This window comes from Haplochromis burtoni, unplaced genomic scaffold, assembly GCF_018398535.1.
Source record: "Haplochromis burtoni strain Fernald_Lab_line unplaced genomic scaffold, NCSU_Asbu1 Contig_1, whole genome shotgun sequence".
Taxonomy (NCBI): domain Eukaryota; kingdom Metazoa; phylum Chordata; class Actinopteri; order Cichliformes; family Cichlidae; genus Haplochromis; species Haplochromis burtoni.
The window spans coordinates 3,040,719-3,054,605 of NW_024582362.1; the positions used below are offsets into that span (position 1 = coordinate 3,040,719).

Sequence of the window (13,887 nt, forward strand, 5' to 3'; positions counted from 1 at the left end):
GGGTCCCAGAGTACCCCTGGGTCGCATTTCACAGGCCGCGCATCAGGGTTGGCTCCCGCACCTCGTGCACCCACGTTTCCCTGCCTGAATGCCACTCCCGTTTCAATTTTTCTCCAAGTTTCAGGCAGGCTCTATCATGTTCGTCCATGGGAGGCCGCTGTTAAATATGATTTATTTGAATAAATAGCACTTTGATTTTAAATATTTTAGCTGCCTGCGAGTGACCTTTGTACACACAGACAAGTCAGTATGAGACCGTTATGTGTTACATGAACTTTTAGTATTTAAGAAACAAAATTAAACCAGCTGAAATAATTTTTTACTATTTTATATGTGTGCACATGTTCTGTTATGCAAACAGCATAAACATAATACAGAGGAGGAAAAACAAAACTGGTTTCCTGATTTGTAGATGTTAGGTTTTCTAAACTTATGTTGCAAAAGATTCTGCACAACTTTTTGTACAATACATCATCTGGCTTTCTAATCAGGATTAGTTAAGTTTTTGAACTTAATTTGAAATGCTGAATCGCTGAATTAGAGTTGCAGCTGCTAGCTGTTTAATGTTTATTAATTATCAGCCAGGACAACATCATAGGAAATTCTTTATCATTTAATAACGAATGATATAAAATGTGTTTGTTCATCCACAAAATTTCACCATTACATTATAGACAGAAACAGTTGCTGTACATCTTCTTGCATCCATCCTCCTGTCACAGCCTGTGCTTTACAGAGTCTGGTGTCTCTGTAGCAACCATGTCCACAGTGACATACAGTACTTATACCAGAGCAGAGCCCGACAAACTTTACTCCACTTCACTACCAGGCCTTCTGAAGATCCATCACATGTTTGTTTAGGCAAATGGAACATTGGGAACGTTTCTCCAAGTGGTGAAGATAGATGCATGAAGGGCATCTACTCTTAGGAACTGTTGTCCATTTTTGTGAACTTCCCTTGCCATCCATCCCCAAAGGTTCTCAGTTGGTTTAAGGTCAGGGGAAGATGCAGAATGGTCCAAAAGAGTGAAGAGTGAAAGATTGTCCTGAAAGAAGTCCGTTGTCCTGCAGTCATTGTGCACTGTAGCGTTGTCCTGTTTAAAAACCCAGTCTTTACCACACAGACGAGGGCCCTAAGTCATGAGGGATGCTTTCTGCAACATCTGGACATAGCCAGTGGCCATTTGACGTCCCTGCACCTCCTGAAGCTCCATTGTTCCACTGAAGGAAAATGTACCCCAAACCCATATGGTGCCCCCCCACTGTGGCACGTAGAAAAACTCTCGGGTGGCATCTGCTTGTCATGCCAGTTATGTTGGAAACCATCAGGACCATCAAGGTTACATTTTTTCTCATCAGGGTGTAAAACGTTCTTCCACCTTTCAGTGTTCCATGTTTGGTGCACTCTTGCAAAGTCCAAACGGTCAGTTCTGTGGTGTTCAAGGCGACGAGGCCTTTGAAGATGCTGTCTGATGGTTATGGGGCTGCAGTCAGCACCAGTAACGGCCTTAATTTGGGTCGAGGATCGTCCAGTATCTTGACGGATAGCCATTTGGATCCTCTGGCTCAGTGCTGGTAAAATTTTGGGGGGTCTTCCACTTGACTTTTGTTGGTCTGTAATCCTCAGCAGTGATGCCGCGCTTCAAGAGACCCTGCTTATGCAGTTCAACAACCCGACCATGCTCAAAAAGGCCTTTACCTTTGCCTTTACCATCAGAACGCCATGGCAGTGTGACTACCTGACAGAAAATGACAGTGAATCCACATTTGTGCCCAGATTTGGCCTTTTAAAAGCATGTGGTCTTAAATTTTTGATCAGTTGTAAAACAGCCTGTTTCAGTTTAAGTGTTGTTCCCAATAAATTGCATGCTCAAAAAAATGTTTTGTCTCACCCCCACTTTTTCTTGTGGCATGTTGAAGCTCTACTTGGAACTTGTTAAGATCTAACTATGCAAAATATGATTTTTTTTTTAAATTATTTATTTATTTTGCCATTTTTCATGTCGAAATGTACAAATATATGATTGTGGGATTTCTATAGAGTATTTGTGTACATCACATACATGTTGTCAAGCACACACATTACAATCATTGAAGTATTATAATATTATTGATTTTATTTCTTTTTATTATTTCTTTTAATTTTGCGTTACTTTTGTCAATTTGTGGCAGAGGCCCACAAACTGAAAACTATTCACACTCATACAGATACAGTTTTGGTTACTATCAAGATGACTTAAAGGACAGCCGATTTCAGCAACAACAAAAAAACTTTTTAAAAAAGTAAAAACTATTTACTTCTCACTTTAGCTATTAAATATATGTAAATATTCAGTCAAAATGTAGATGTCAAACTTTTCTTTTTAAAATATTTACATTTAATGTTGGCTTAGCTCTTCAGATTTGTTGTGGAGAGCACTACTGGGGCCTTTCTCTTGTATCAGCTCTGTCAGGTCTGACCTGGACTACAGTGTGTTTAGGTGTTCACCACAAAAGGTCAGACACAAAAGCACTGAAAGTTTAAATCACACTTTTTTGTTAAAAAGGATATTACCACATTTATGAAGCACTATATTCAATAATATGAACTAACAAAATATTAATAATTGCATTATTATTAAATGATTCATAATTGAAATAATTCATCGTGGATACTTCATAGTTGCTGGCCTTCAACTGTCTGAATACTGTTATGATTGTTGGGTTTCTGTTGCCTTCTTTCCTGTAGGTGGCGCTGTTGAACTGTTGGATTTCGTCAGAATCAGAGTAAATCCAGCTGTGCCAAGCAAACATGACCGGAAGTTTTTGTTATCCCAGGAAAATAAGAGCCCAAAAATGTTTATTGCGTAATCAAAACGTCGTGATCTTATTAAAACACAAGTTTTGAAATTTTAACCAAGGACATTTGTGTAATTACATGCATACAGAGTTATAGGATAGCTGGCCAAAATTATTTTTAAATGCCTTTTTAATCGCCAGAGTAAACAAACTCATAAAACTAAAGAAATGTTGGCAAATTTGCTAATTTAGTTAAAGGTGACTGTGTCTGTGAAGGCCAGTGTAAATTGTTGTGTAAATTGTGTAAACCACTGTTCAGGGACAAAATATAGATTTTATAAAAGGTGTTCCAAAGCATTTGAAATACAAAATATCTCTCAAGAATCCAAACATATCACAGATTCTTGATAACCAAATTGCATGTCAAATATAACAGTTAAAATGAGTTCTAAATGCATACTTATTGTTCGGATTTTGTTGACGCATGCCTTTATTTAGATTGGAAAGGGAATCAACAAAACAGTGAAAACGACAAAGACGAATAATGCAACATTTCAGCTCCCAGAAGTCAGTCCTCTTTGATGTGCTTTGTATTTTTTCTAATCTTTTCTGACTAGATTGAGTTGCACTCTCACCAGTCCAACCCTGTTACACACATTTCCAAAGGAAGGCAAATTAATTGAAAAGATTCCTTATTTATATGACTGCATGTATCCTTGACTTTCCATCATCACATGTATCATATTCTACAGCTCGCACCTCTTACAAACACATGCTAAAAACATATATGTAAACAAACAATAACATAAACAACATTTCTGTTGTCTGAAACATATATAGCTATGTACAAGCACAAGTTCTATATGTAATAAGTCATTATGTCTTGTGTAAATGGTTACTCAAATTGTAACCCTGTTACCATGTCATGTTAATAATATAACCGTAAATGTTTTTCCTAGCTCTGAATCTATTATCTTTGCACTGGTTTAAATTATTAGATGAGTTTATTTGAGAAAATTTTTGAAAATAAACCAAAAAAGTGGGACTATTGAAAAGTTAGATGTGGTAAGGTTCAAAAGTTGCTAAGATTAAGTCTAAGTCTAAATATTAATTAGTTAACTAACTAAAATATCTCGTAAAAAGTGAACCTTTGATGCTTGAGGTGGACAAATTTAAGGGGTTTTGTTTGTTTTTTATGGTTTATTATTTGTTTTTCTTAAATACATAGATTAGAAAATAAATGCATTATCACTTATTCGCCACTTTTGAAACCTAAACTGCCCAATTATAGAATGACTCAAAAGTATTATATGGGTTGGGCTCCAGCAGAAAGCACAGCTTTTTATCTCAGAGGCTACATTAAGATGTGTTTAATATGTTTAATTAGAACTATGATTGGCGTGAGGATACGGTGGACGGGAACATTAAAGTAAAACAAAGTGCTTAAAATGTGTTTGTTTTTAGCACAGCGGCTAAGCAAAAGACATCAATTCAGGAAGTTTTTATTCCCCTTATATTTTGAAAAGCAGCACCGGAAGTAAAGTGGTGTCTAGCGTGTACTTCACGGCGGTCGCGTCTGTCCGTGTGAGGTCCCGTGACAAATTTCATTGGAACTTTGTGCGGCCAGGAAACACTGATGTTTCCTGCTGCGCTCACTTGTCGGACGGCTGTGAGCAGTGAGAGAAAGCACACTTGCATTTGGAGGGTTTAGGGACTTTCGTCCCTGCCCGACCTGGACAAATGTTTGCTACCTTAGCAGCTTAACTGCCGTAGAGCGAAAAATCCCCGCTGGAACTGCGAAAATAAAGGAACACCGCGTCAAAATCCTGAAAGGTACGTGATGTTCACGTAACTCCTAACGACGTGTTGGCTAGCTGTAGCTGTAATATTTACTTCAAATGGGGAGAACTGGTGCCAGTGTCATGTTAAGTAATATAATGCTAGTTATAACATTAACCGTTTGTTGCTCAAATATGTCACTAAAGAAAGTTTAGCCGAGAGACACTTAAAGTTACTAACTTGTGTTTGCTCATCTACTGTTTAGTACTCACCATGTCCTTATAGCTTAATACTGTATTGTTTATAGTTTGTGTTACATTTGCGGTCTTGTTAGAGTGTATGAAGCTTATCGTTTAGTGTCTGCCGGGGGTTTATTTGCGTGTGTGTGTTGAGCTCCTCCCTCCCCTGTCTCTTTTTTCTTTTCTCTCACGTCCTCGGCTCGAAAATGTATTATTAAGAAATTATTTTCCCCTCAATACACGTAACATGTGCACAGATTTAAAAGTAGTACCGGTGTAAGTACACCTGTACGCTTTGTAAGCTTTTGCCGATACTTTTGGCAGAATGAAACAGAAATAGTAAACAAGGCCTTTTTCAATGCTGTCTTCAAGGGAACTGTCATCCACATAGCTCTACGTAGCTTTCAGACTTCAGAAGCTGTCACAATGAATGTTCACCTTGAATGTTTATCCAAGCTTGTGTGATATTAACACGCACCAAAAAACTCAAATTTACACTGACAGGAAGGTTGCTTCCCTTGGTGATCCCTCTTCATCATTCCGTTTCCTCTTGTTATCCAAAGAGTATATTTAAACTCACATGTGGACTCTCATCTCATCTGTCCATTTGCTTTGACTGGAGGTCAAGTTCACATTTCCTTCCCTGATGTTAATGTGTGGTTTTATGGGACAAATACTCACATTACAAAAGAGCCAGCTCAACATCTGTCATAACAGAGCAAGCTCCTTAAGGCTGCTGAGCGTGCTCTCTTTGAGTTCTTATTTTCTGCAGCTGATGAACCGGTCATTTCTTGTCAGTGCACACACTGATTCAGGTTTGTTTCGAAAAGGAAGTCAGTAGACACTGCGGCTGTCTCTAAGCTGTCTGGACTGTCAGGTTAGGGTAAGAATTTGGTCATGTGCTGATGCACTATGTTTGTGCTCCCCGCACTACTCAAGCTGCACTTCCTCTATCAGAGATTTGCCACTGTTGTGGCAACGCAGACTGGTCTGAGTAAAGGTTAGAAATCATCTTTCGTCCCCTCAAAACTTTGCCTTTTTTTTGTTGATCAGCAGCTGCTTGCCTGACTGAGCTTTCGTGGTCTTCTAGTGTTGCTTATGCTTTACTGTACATAACCACAGATATCCCTATGTTTGAACTGATCATTGAGAAGTTGTTTTTTTTTTTTATCCCATGTAGTAGTAGTAGGCTGTAATATTTTGGGTCTGTCATCACAAGTTAATTTATGTTGTGATGTGGGCATAAACTGTGGCGAGGACACATGTTTAACAATAGTCTCATTCCTTCTTATTCGCATTGTGATTCCCACTCTTTGTTTTCACTTCTTATTATTTAACTTGACAGTGCGTGCTGGTGGGTGTGGTGAGCTGCAGCATTCCATACTTAGGAGTAGCAGCCTGTGTCAGGCTCCAAATGTAGGTTTCACTGCACGGTTATATGTTGTTTCCCCCCATCAACAAAAAAAATTCTGGAATGTTAAAAAGCGGGTCCTACCCTGTGAGCTTCACAAGCCATTTAAGCATGAAAAACACGCACAGATGTGAGGCAGCTCGGCGATGTGCACAGGCATTTTAGTGTGTGCCAGCCACAATGACGCAACCTTTTTTTTTTCCATTACAGAATTGGTGTACACCGATTCTGTAATAAGATTCAGTCAATTAGATCAATACATATCCTAATTTATCGCCAGAAAATATGTTTTCCTGCTTTTACCTGTTTTAATTTTTTTTAAATCTTAGGTGGCGGGTGTCACGAGAATTACACATTAAAAGGTCACCTTGGGCTGAGGCTGATGGGTTTTGATAGACTGAACAGTCTCAGCAAAATGAAAATATTTCCTAGTTACAGCTCTATTTTTAAACAAATGCTTTGCATATGTGGACAAGCAGTTTTATTAGAGGGAAAAGTTAGTACTGGTAATACTGGCTCTTTGTGTTTTTATAAATGTGAGTAAAAGTGAAACTAAAAAGAAAGTTTTACAGTGTCGTGACAGAACAGAAAGAACGCCTAGTGATGAAGAGGGCATGAAGGTCCCTCTGACTGCACTCATGCATTTTAAAGAGGGCCGCTCTTTTACCGTTTCCTCACCCCAACGTGAGCAGAATGAGATGCCCACTCAGGATACACTCAGGATCGGTACGCGGCAGGAGAAAGCTGTCACAGAGCAGGTTTTCTGTGTGTTTTGAGAAAGCAGCAGGGCTCGGAAAGATAAAACTACTAAACAAAACTAGGCTGACCTCACAAACCTCAGACAATGATCAAGTCAGAGCAGCAGACAAAGAGCTTTGTTCTAAAACAACAGACATTACATAACGGACAGAGAAGGATATGCCGCTCTCTGTGTGTTCAGTTAGATCACACAGTGTTGAGTATTTACAGTACACATGATCGTTTCAGGTCCCCAGTTAAGCTGGAGACAGAAGACACTTCTGTTACAGTTTATTAGAATTTACTCATTAAGACTTATCAGTATTAACTTTGTCCCCCTTCACCTTAAATCAACTGAAAGCCTGACCTTTTGTTAATTCAACAGTCAGGGGAAGGAATTTATTGGATCCCAGCAATTTGCTTTATTTATTTCCTTCTAATGTTTTGCTTGCTGTGTAACTCTGGCTTCAAAAACCCCTGCAAGGTTTAAAAAAAATTATACATTTTTCTACTGAGCCAAACAAGGGAGAATGTCACAGACTCAGCATGTTTGAGAGCTAGTGTGTGAATCACTGTGGGCTTGTATGTGCTCAGTTGTTAGGGGAGACATGGAAGAGATTGCATGGATAGAGTCATCTGGAAGAAGATGGCACGATTAACAGCAAAATAATAGCTAGTATGTGCTGTATTGATATGTTTAAGTGTTATGTTATTAAAACTGAGGGAGGATGGGATATGCTCACAGTAAGGAGTGAGTTAACTGGTTGCCCAGGAGGAGGGAGCCCACCTGCTGCCATGTTGCAGCTCACTGACCCATCTGTTGTCCCTGTACTCTCACCACAATCTTCCCTTTTTAACTCGTTACCCCTCAAAAGCCTAGCAGAGTAACCCTTGAAGCTCTTTTATGAAACTAATGGTTTCTGTCATATTTTAATCCTGCTTAAAGAACAAAATGACTGGGTGTGCATCAGAGGCAAGTGAAGGTGGTCTCTGCCTATGCAGCTACCCTTGGAAAAATCCAGAAACTTTATTTCTTAATAGTCAGATGATATATGATATATGATATAGTCATTTTTATGGGTGAAAGAGTTAAGAAAGTCAAAGGACTTCTAGACAGACTTTCAGCCAAGACTACATTTGAATAATGTCTTTTTAAAAATGATTACCTGTAATGTAACAGATAGTGACAAAAAAGAAGAAAAATACTTACACTCTTCAACGTTTTAACATACGGTGTACAACCTAGTTTAAAAATAACTAGACCGGTGTTACATATTTTGTTCTGTTGTGTATTTAACATATCTTAATGATATGAATGTTTGATTCTTGGCAAAATAAAACTGAGCGTTTCTAACACATGGGATGATACCATTTCGAGAACTGAGTGCTTATAAAGTGCAAAGCAGTTACAACAAATACTGTGCCGATATAATCTGATTAATGAGCAAAGGCTGCCACCTCTGAAGTGTGCAGTGATGTAAGCCCTGCAAGCTGATATGTGTAGTGAGCAGAGCAAGACCAGTTTCACTTCCTGTATAACAGAGTAAGCTCTTCTCTTTCCTCTTTTGCAGTAGAGACCCAGAATGAGGATTGGCCAGTCGTATACTTGAAGCCTTTTCCTGGGGGACACATTACTGCACCTTTGAATGCTGACCGGCCCTAAGATGGAGGACCAACCCAGTTTTCCCAATGTCAGCATCCCTTGCCACAATGAGCAGAGGGACAAAAAAAAGCGCTACACAGTGCGTGCATTGGTTCATTCATATTTTTTCTGCAGGAAATGTAATCCCAGAAATGGTCATTTAAATTAGGACTTGCTACTTTTCTTAATGTTTACATGAATTATGGTTGTCTGTTTTTTTTCAGGTTTACAAAGTGATTGTCAATGTTGGACAACAGGAATGGTTTGTCTTCAGGCGATATGCAGAGTTTGATAAACTCTTTAACACAGTAAGCAGTGGAACATCTTGATCTTCCATCAAATCTAATTTGGGGGGCAGATGTTGTGTTTTATGATATTAAGAATCATTCAGAATAATTACAAATATGTCAGAATAATCTTCTCCCTTCTAAAATAATTTTCTCTGTTGCGCTTTTAACACAGTTAAGGAAACAGTTTCCATCTATGAACTTGAAAATTCCAGCTAAAAGGATATTTGGGGACAACTTTGACCCGGGTAGGTGTTTGCATTTAACTAAATAGGCCCTGCTTGATCTTTGTTGCGTGCAAGTGATTGATTGTAGGTTTGTTTTAAATAGAGTTCATCAAGCAAAGAAGAGCCGGGTTACATGAGTTCATCAAAAAACTCGTCTCACATCCTCAGCTTTGCAACCAGTAAGTGTAGCAGCTCCTACTGTTATTATACAACACTATATTATATATTGATGTCTGATGCTAACTTTATTAGGATGAGTTGTTCAGATTTTTTTAGCCGTGCTTTGTGCTTATTTAAATTAAAAGTTGTACTATGTTGGCTGTCACCTGCTGCTGTTAGAATGTTTTTATTTACCTGCTTGTCCTGTGTTAAACTTCACAGTCCAGATGTGAGGGCATTTTTACTAATGGAAAAAAGGGAACAAATATCAGATGCCTCTGAGGATGAAGATGAAAAGGTATGTAGCAGTTTTGGATGATGGTTTGCCTGTCCTGATGACAGCATCTTGTCTGATAACCCTTTATATACATGCATAAATATATCTATATAAATATTTCAGACAGTTATTTTAGGCTGTTATGTTAATATGGCAGCTGTGGGTCTCACTGGCTTATCTAAATGATGTTTTTCTGCTCTACAACAGAACAACTCTACCTCCAGAAACATCAACCTGGGACCCTCTGCAAATCCACAGTATGTTTACTAGAACATAGCTGACAAGGCCTTGATGTTTTTATCAATTATTTCTATCTGAAATGCCTGTAAATTTAAAAATATTTTATCTTTCAGAGCCAAGCCCACAGACTTTGACTTTTTAAAAGTCATAGGAAAAGGGAGTTTTGGGAAGGTATGTAATTGGTGCAATACTGGAAAATATGTTCACTTTATCTTCATCCCAGATGTTAGACAGTGACAAGTTTTAATGTCATTACTGTTGAGGAAGCAACAGGTTTTAGTTCTGCATGTGTTGCCCTTTCCATGTAGGAAGTGAGAATTGGATAAGGAATTATTTTGGTTTTCAGTGTTGATGAAATTCTCAACGTGCTCTGTTTCTCTCCTGATGCAGGTTTTCCTCGCTAAACGAAAACACGATGGAAAGTTTTATGCCATCAAGATCTTACAAAAAAAGATCATTCTCAACAGGAAAGAGGTAAAACTTTGATCACCACTGAGTTTATCTGTATTTTGGCTTGGATATGTGTATGATAATGGTTCACATATATTGTTGTGCCAATCAGCAAAAACACATCATGGCAGAACGCAACGTTTTGCTGAAGAACGTGAAACATCCTTTCCTGGTTGGGCTTCATTATTCCTTCCAGACTAAAGACAAGTTGTACTTCGTGTTGGATTTCATCAATGGAGGAGAAGTGAGTTGTTTCACTTTTATTTGTAATAAAATCACACAGAATTGAGTCACACTGTCATGAACAGCTGAGAAATGAAGCAATAAAGAAACTTTTTTTAAAAATCCCCCTTTACTGTTAACACACCTCCATGTGTGATACTTTTATTAGCGATTATAGCATTACTTAGAGTAAGGGTGGCTTTTGCATGTTACTGCTTCAAGTGTGATCGGCTTTTTTAGCTGCGCTGCGTGACAATCAGCATGCCATTAAAGCCGAATCTTACTCTGAACCAGATGAGCACAACATGCCAAAAATGAAATATCAGTATTTATAAGTTCTCCATAACCTTTTTCTTTTCAGCTTTTCTTTCATCTTCAAAGAGAAAGGACCTTTCCGGAGCCCAGAGCAAAGTTCTACATTGCTGAAATGGCAAGTGCGCTGGGATACCTGCATTCTCTCACGATTGTTTACAGGTATGCTGCTGTTAAAGTGTCAGTCAAGCCGAATATGTAAAGCCAAGATACAGTCACGTGAAAAAGAAAGTTCAAGTGAGTCTGTGAAGTCATGTGAAAAACTAATACTACTACTACTAGCAAATAGACCGTGCAGAGAAACTATGAGGAGAAAAACCCCGAAGAGCTACGTCTCAGACATCTCATGATTGAAATGCTATGGTGGGGTCATAAAAAAGCTGTGCATAAATGAATGCCTGCAAAGCTCACTGAACTGAAGCAATGCGGTAAAGAAGATGCAGTGTGAGAGGCTGATTACTTCAAGCTAATAAAGCTAAATGTGTTTCTTTAAGCTGTTATAGGATGAGATATACTTAGTTGTTTTTTGTTTTTTTTACAAGACTTTCTTCAAGTGTAGAGCTTATGAAATTACATTGAAATTACATTTACTTCAAACATATGGGCGTTTAAATGCAACTGTGTTTGAAATTATTTTTTCAGAGACTTAAAGCCAGAAAATATCCTTCTTGACCACGAGGTAAGTGTTCAACGAATCCCAAAATATATCTCAATGCCACTTTTGGATATCATGTTAGGGTTATAACTGGTGGAGGAGTTATTACATAAAACACGTACAGGACACATTTCATTCTCCTGCTGTCATTTCCAGTTCCAGCTGGACAGAAAGCGTGTGATTGGATTAGGTCTTATTAATGATTTTCCTGCCTAGCCTCATTGAGAAAGTTAGGAAACGGTGAATGTGACTGACTGCTGCAGCCAACATTCCTAGTAAACAATAGTATCCTCAGTCCCGGGGGATAATGAGCTGCTTGTGTAGCACATGTTATCTAAAAACATCCCTATGTCCTCCCTTTTCTAGGGGCATATCGTACTCACAGACTTTGGATTGTGCAAGGAAGGCATTTCTCAGAAGGACACTACCACTACATTTTGTGGAACACCTGAGGTTTGTCTTCCAAGAAAGCCTTTTGTTTAACATGACAATCATTGAAAACCTTGTTACAAAAGTGAAGTTAATAATTTTCCGCTGTGTGTGTGTGTGTGTGTTGTAATTTGTTAAACTACTGGAGAATAAAATACACTTTCATATGCAAAAGAACTGTAGCATTGATAACTGTGTTTTAAGCTAGAAGGAAAATGTGAGAGTTAATGTCATATTATTATGTGGGGTTTTTTCTTCTTCTTCTTTTTAAATGAGCAGTACTTAGCTCCAGAGGTCTTGAAGAAGCTGCCGTATGATCGCACAGTAGACTGGTGGTGTCTGGGCTCAGTGCTGTATGAAATGCTCTTTGGTCTAGTGAGTTTTTACTTTGACATTTCCAAAAATAACTCTGATTTGTAAATCTGCTTTAGTGATAAATGTTGAAACATTTCAATGAGTTGCCACATTTTCCTACTCACTTATAAACCTCTACTCCCCCCCTCCCCCCATTTCCTAGCCACCTTTCTACAGCAGGGACACACACGAGATGTATGACAACATCCTCCACAAGCCGCTAACCAGGCGTCCCGGTGCCTCCAACACAGCCTGGTCTCTCCTCGACGGGCTGCTGGAGAAAGATGGCAAGCGCAGACTGGGATACAGGGAAGACTTTGTATGTGTCCTTTATTAAATCGATTTTCACTACAGAATTTGTAACTTTTGAGCTCCCTCTAGTGGCCCATACCTTTAATGTACATGCGTGTCACTGTCTCTAACACTAATTAAAAATGAGTGTCATTCTTCTCTTCACGCTCTGTTAGCTGAAAAATCATGTTGCGGTTTATTTACTCTTGACTTTCAGATTGAGATCAGAAGACACAGCTTCTTCTCTTCCATGAACTGGGATGACCTTGAGCAGAAGAAGATCCCTCCCCCTTTTACACCACTTGTGGTAAATATTTTTTCCTGTAATCAAAACCGCCTGGGTATTTTACACTTATTTTGACTCTTCACAAGACATAATTCTCTTGGCTTTGCAGTAGTATAGACTTACAGGACGTTCTGTACAGTACATTGTTTATATACTATTCTAATCACACTGAATGACTAAAAACATCTTTGTGGAAATGGAGTAGCTTTAATATTTGAGTTATCATGTTTATAGTATGAGTAGATCTAGTTCATAGTAATTCTTAAAGTACAAACAAGAATAAACTTGTAACAAGCGTGCACATACATGCAGTCCAACAAAATTAGATATGCAATCTAACAGAGTATTGACACAATGAAAAGGTCACATTTCGCTTAGGTAAGCTTTGTTGCAGGGGTATCTTGTTGTTTGTACAACTGCAAGTCTTGATTTTTTTAATTTTTTTTTTAAACTGGCAACTCCATTTATATTTTTTTATGATTGCCGTGTCTTTTTGGAGCACAGTGTAAAATTGAAACAATGCTTTTCTGTCACGGGAGTAAGTCACCCTTAGGTGACCTACTCTGTGATGATGTTTTGTATTTTTTTACATGAATGATAATGTGACCTCTGCACTCTTTTTTTTAAAACAGAGCTCTGTCAGTGATATCTCAAACTTCGATCCTGAGTTCACAGAGGAGATGGTCCCCAACTCAGTGTGCTGGTCTCAAGAACAGTCGATTGTCAACGCTAGTGTTATGGAAGCCGATGACGCTTTTGTGGGCTTTTCTTACGCACCGCCTTCTGATGATTCTTTCCTATGAAACATTCCCATAGAAGCATTCAGTTGCCTTAACCATTCTAACTTTCTTTTTTCTTTTTTTTTTTAACTAAAGGGAAGCAGTATAAATGGATTAACTTGTTATGTGAAGCCAAAGCACGCAGCTGAGAAGGAACTGCACTCAAAATAGATTTTGGTTGAAACAAGGTATTATTTTACCTGTATTTATAATAATAAAAAAAAAGACAGATTCAATTTTTTAGATGTAGGGACCGATGTTCTTTATTAAAGTGATTTCTGTCAGTTTACAAAATAAGCCTTTATATTGCCTTAAAATGATCCCTTAAATAA

At 38.3% G+C, this 13,887-nt stretch overlaps 1 protein-coding gene across 1 annotated transcript; it reads left to right on the forward strand.

Annotated features, from left to right (window-relative positions):
* Positions 1 to 4,332: 4,332 nt before the first annotated feature.
* On the forward strand, positions 4,333 to 13,643 carry sgk3 (serum/glucocorticoid regulated kinase family member 3). Its single transcript, XM_005912187.2, has 17 exons — positions 4,333 to 4,611; positions 8,517 to 8,687; positions 8,812 to 8,895; positions 9,050 to 9,122; positions 9,205 to 9,280; positions 9,483 to 9,558; positions 9,745 to 9,794; positions 9,891 to 9,948; positions 10,168 to 10,251; positions 10,340 to 10,471; positions 10,811 to 10,923; positions 11,404 to 11,440; positions 11,783 to 11,869; positions 12,125 to 12,220; positions 12,363 to 12,518; positions 12,708 to 12,797; positions 13,409 to 13,643. The coding sequence occupies exons 2-17, from the start codon at positions 8,592 to 8,594 to the stop codon at positions 13,577 to 13,579; spliced, it is 1,479 nt and encodes a 492-aa protein (XP_005912249.1). The 5' UTR covers positions 4,333 to 4,611; positions 8,517 to 8,591; the 3' UTR covers positions 13,580 to 13,643.
* Positions 13,644 to 13,887: the final 244 nt, after the last annotated feature.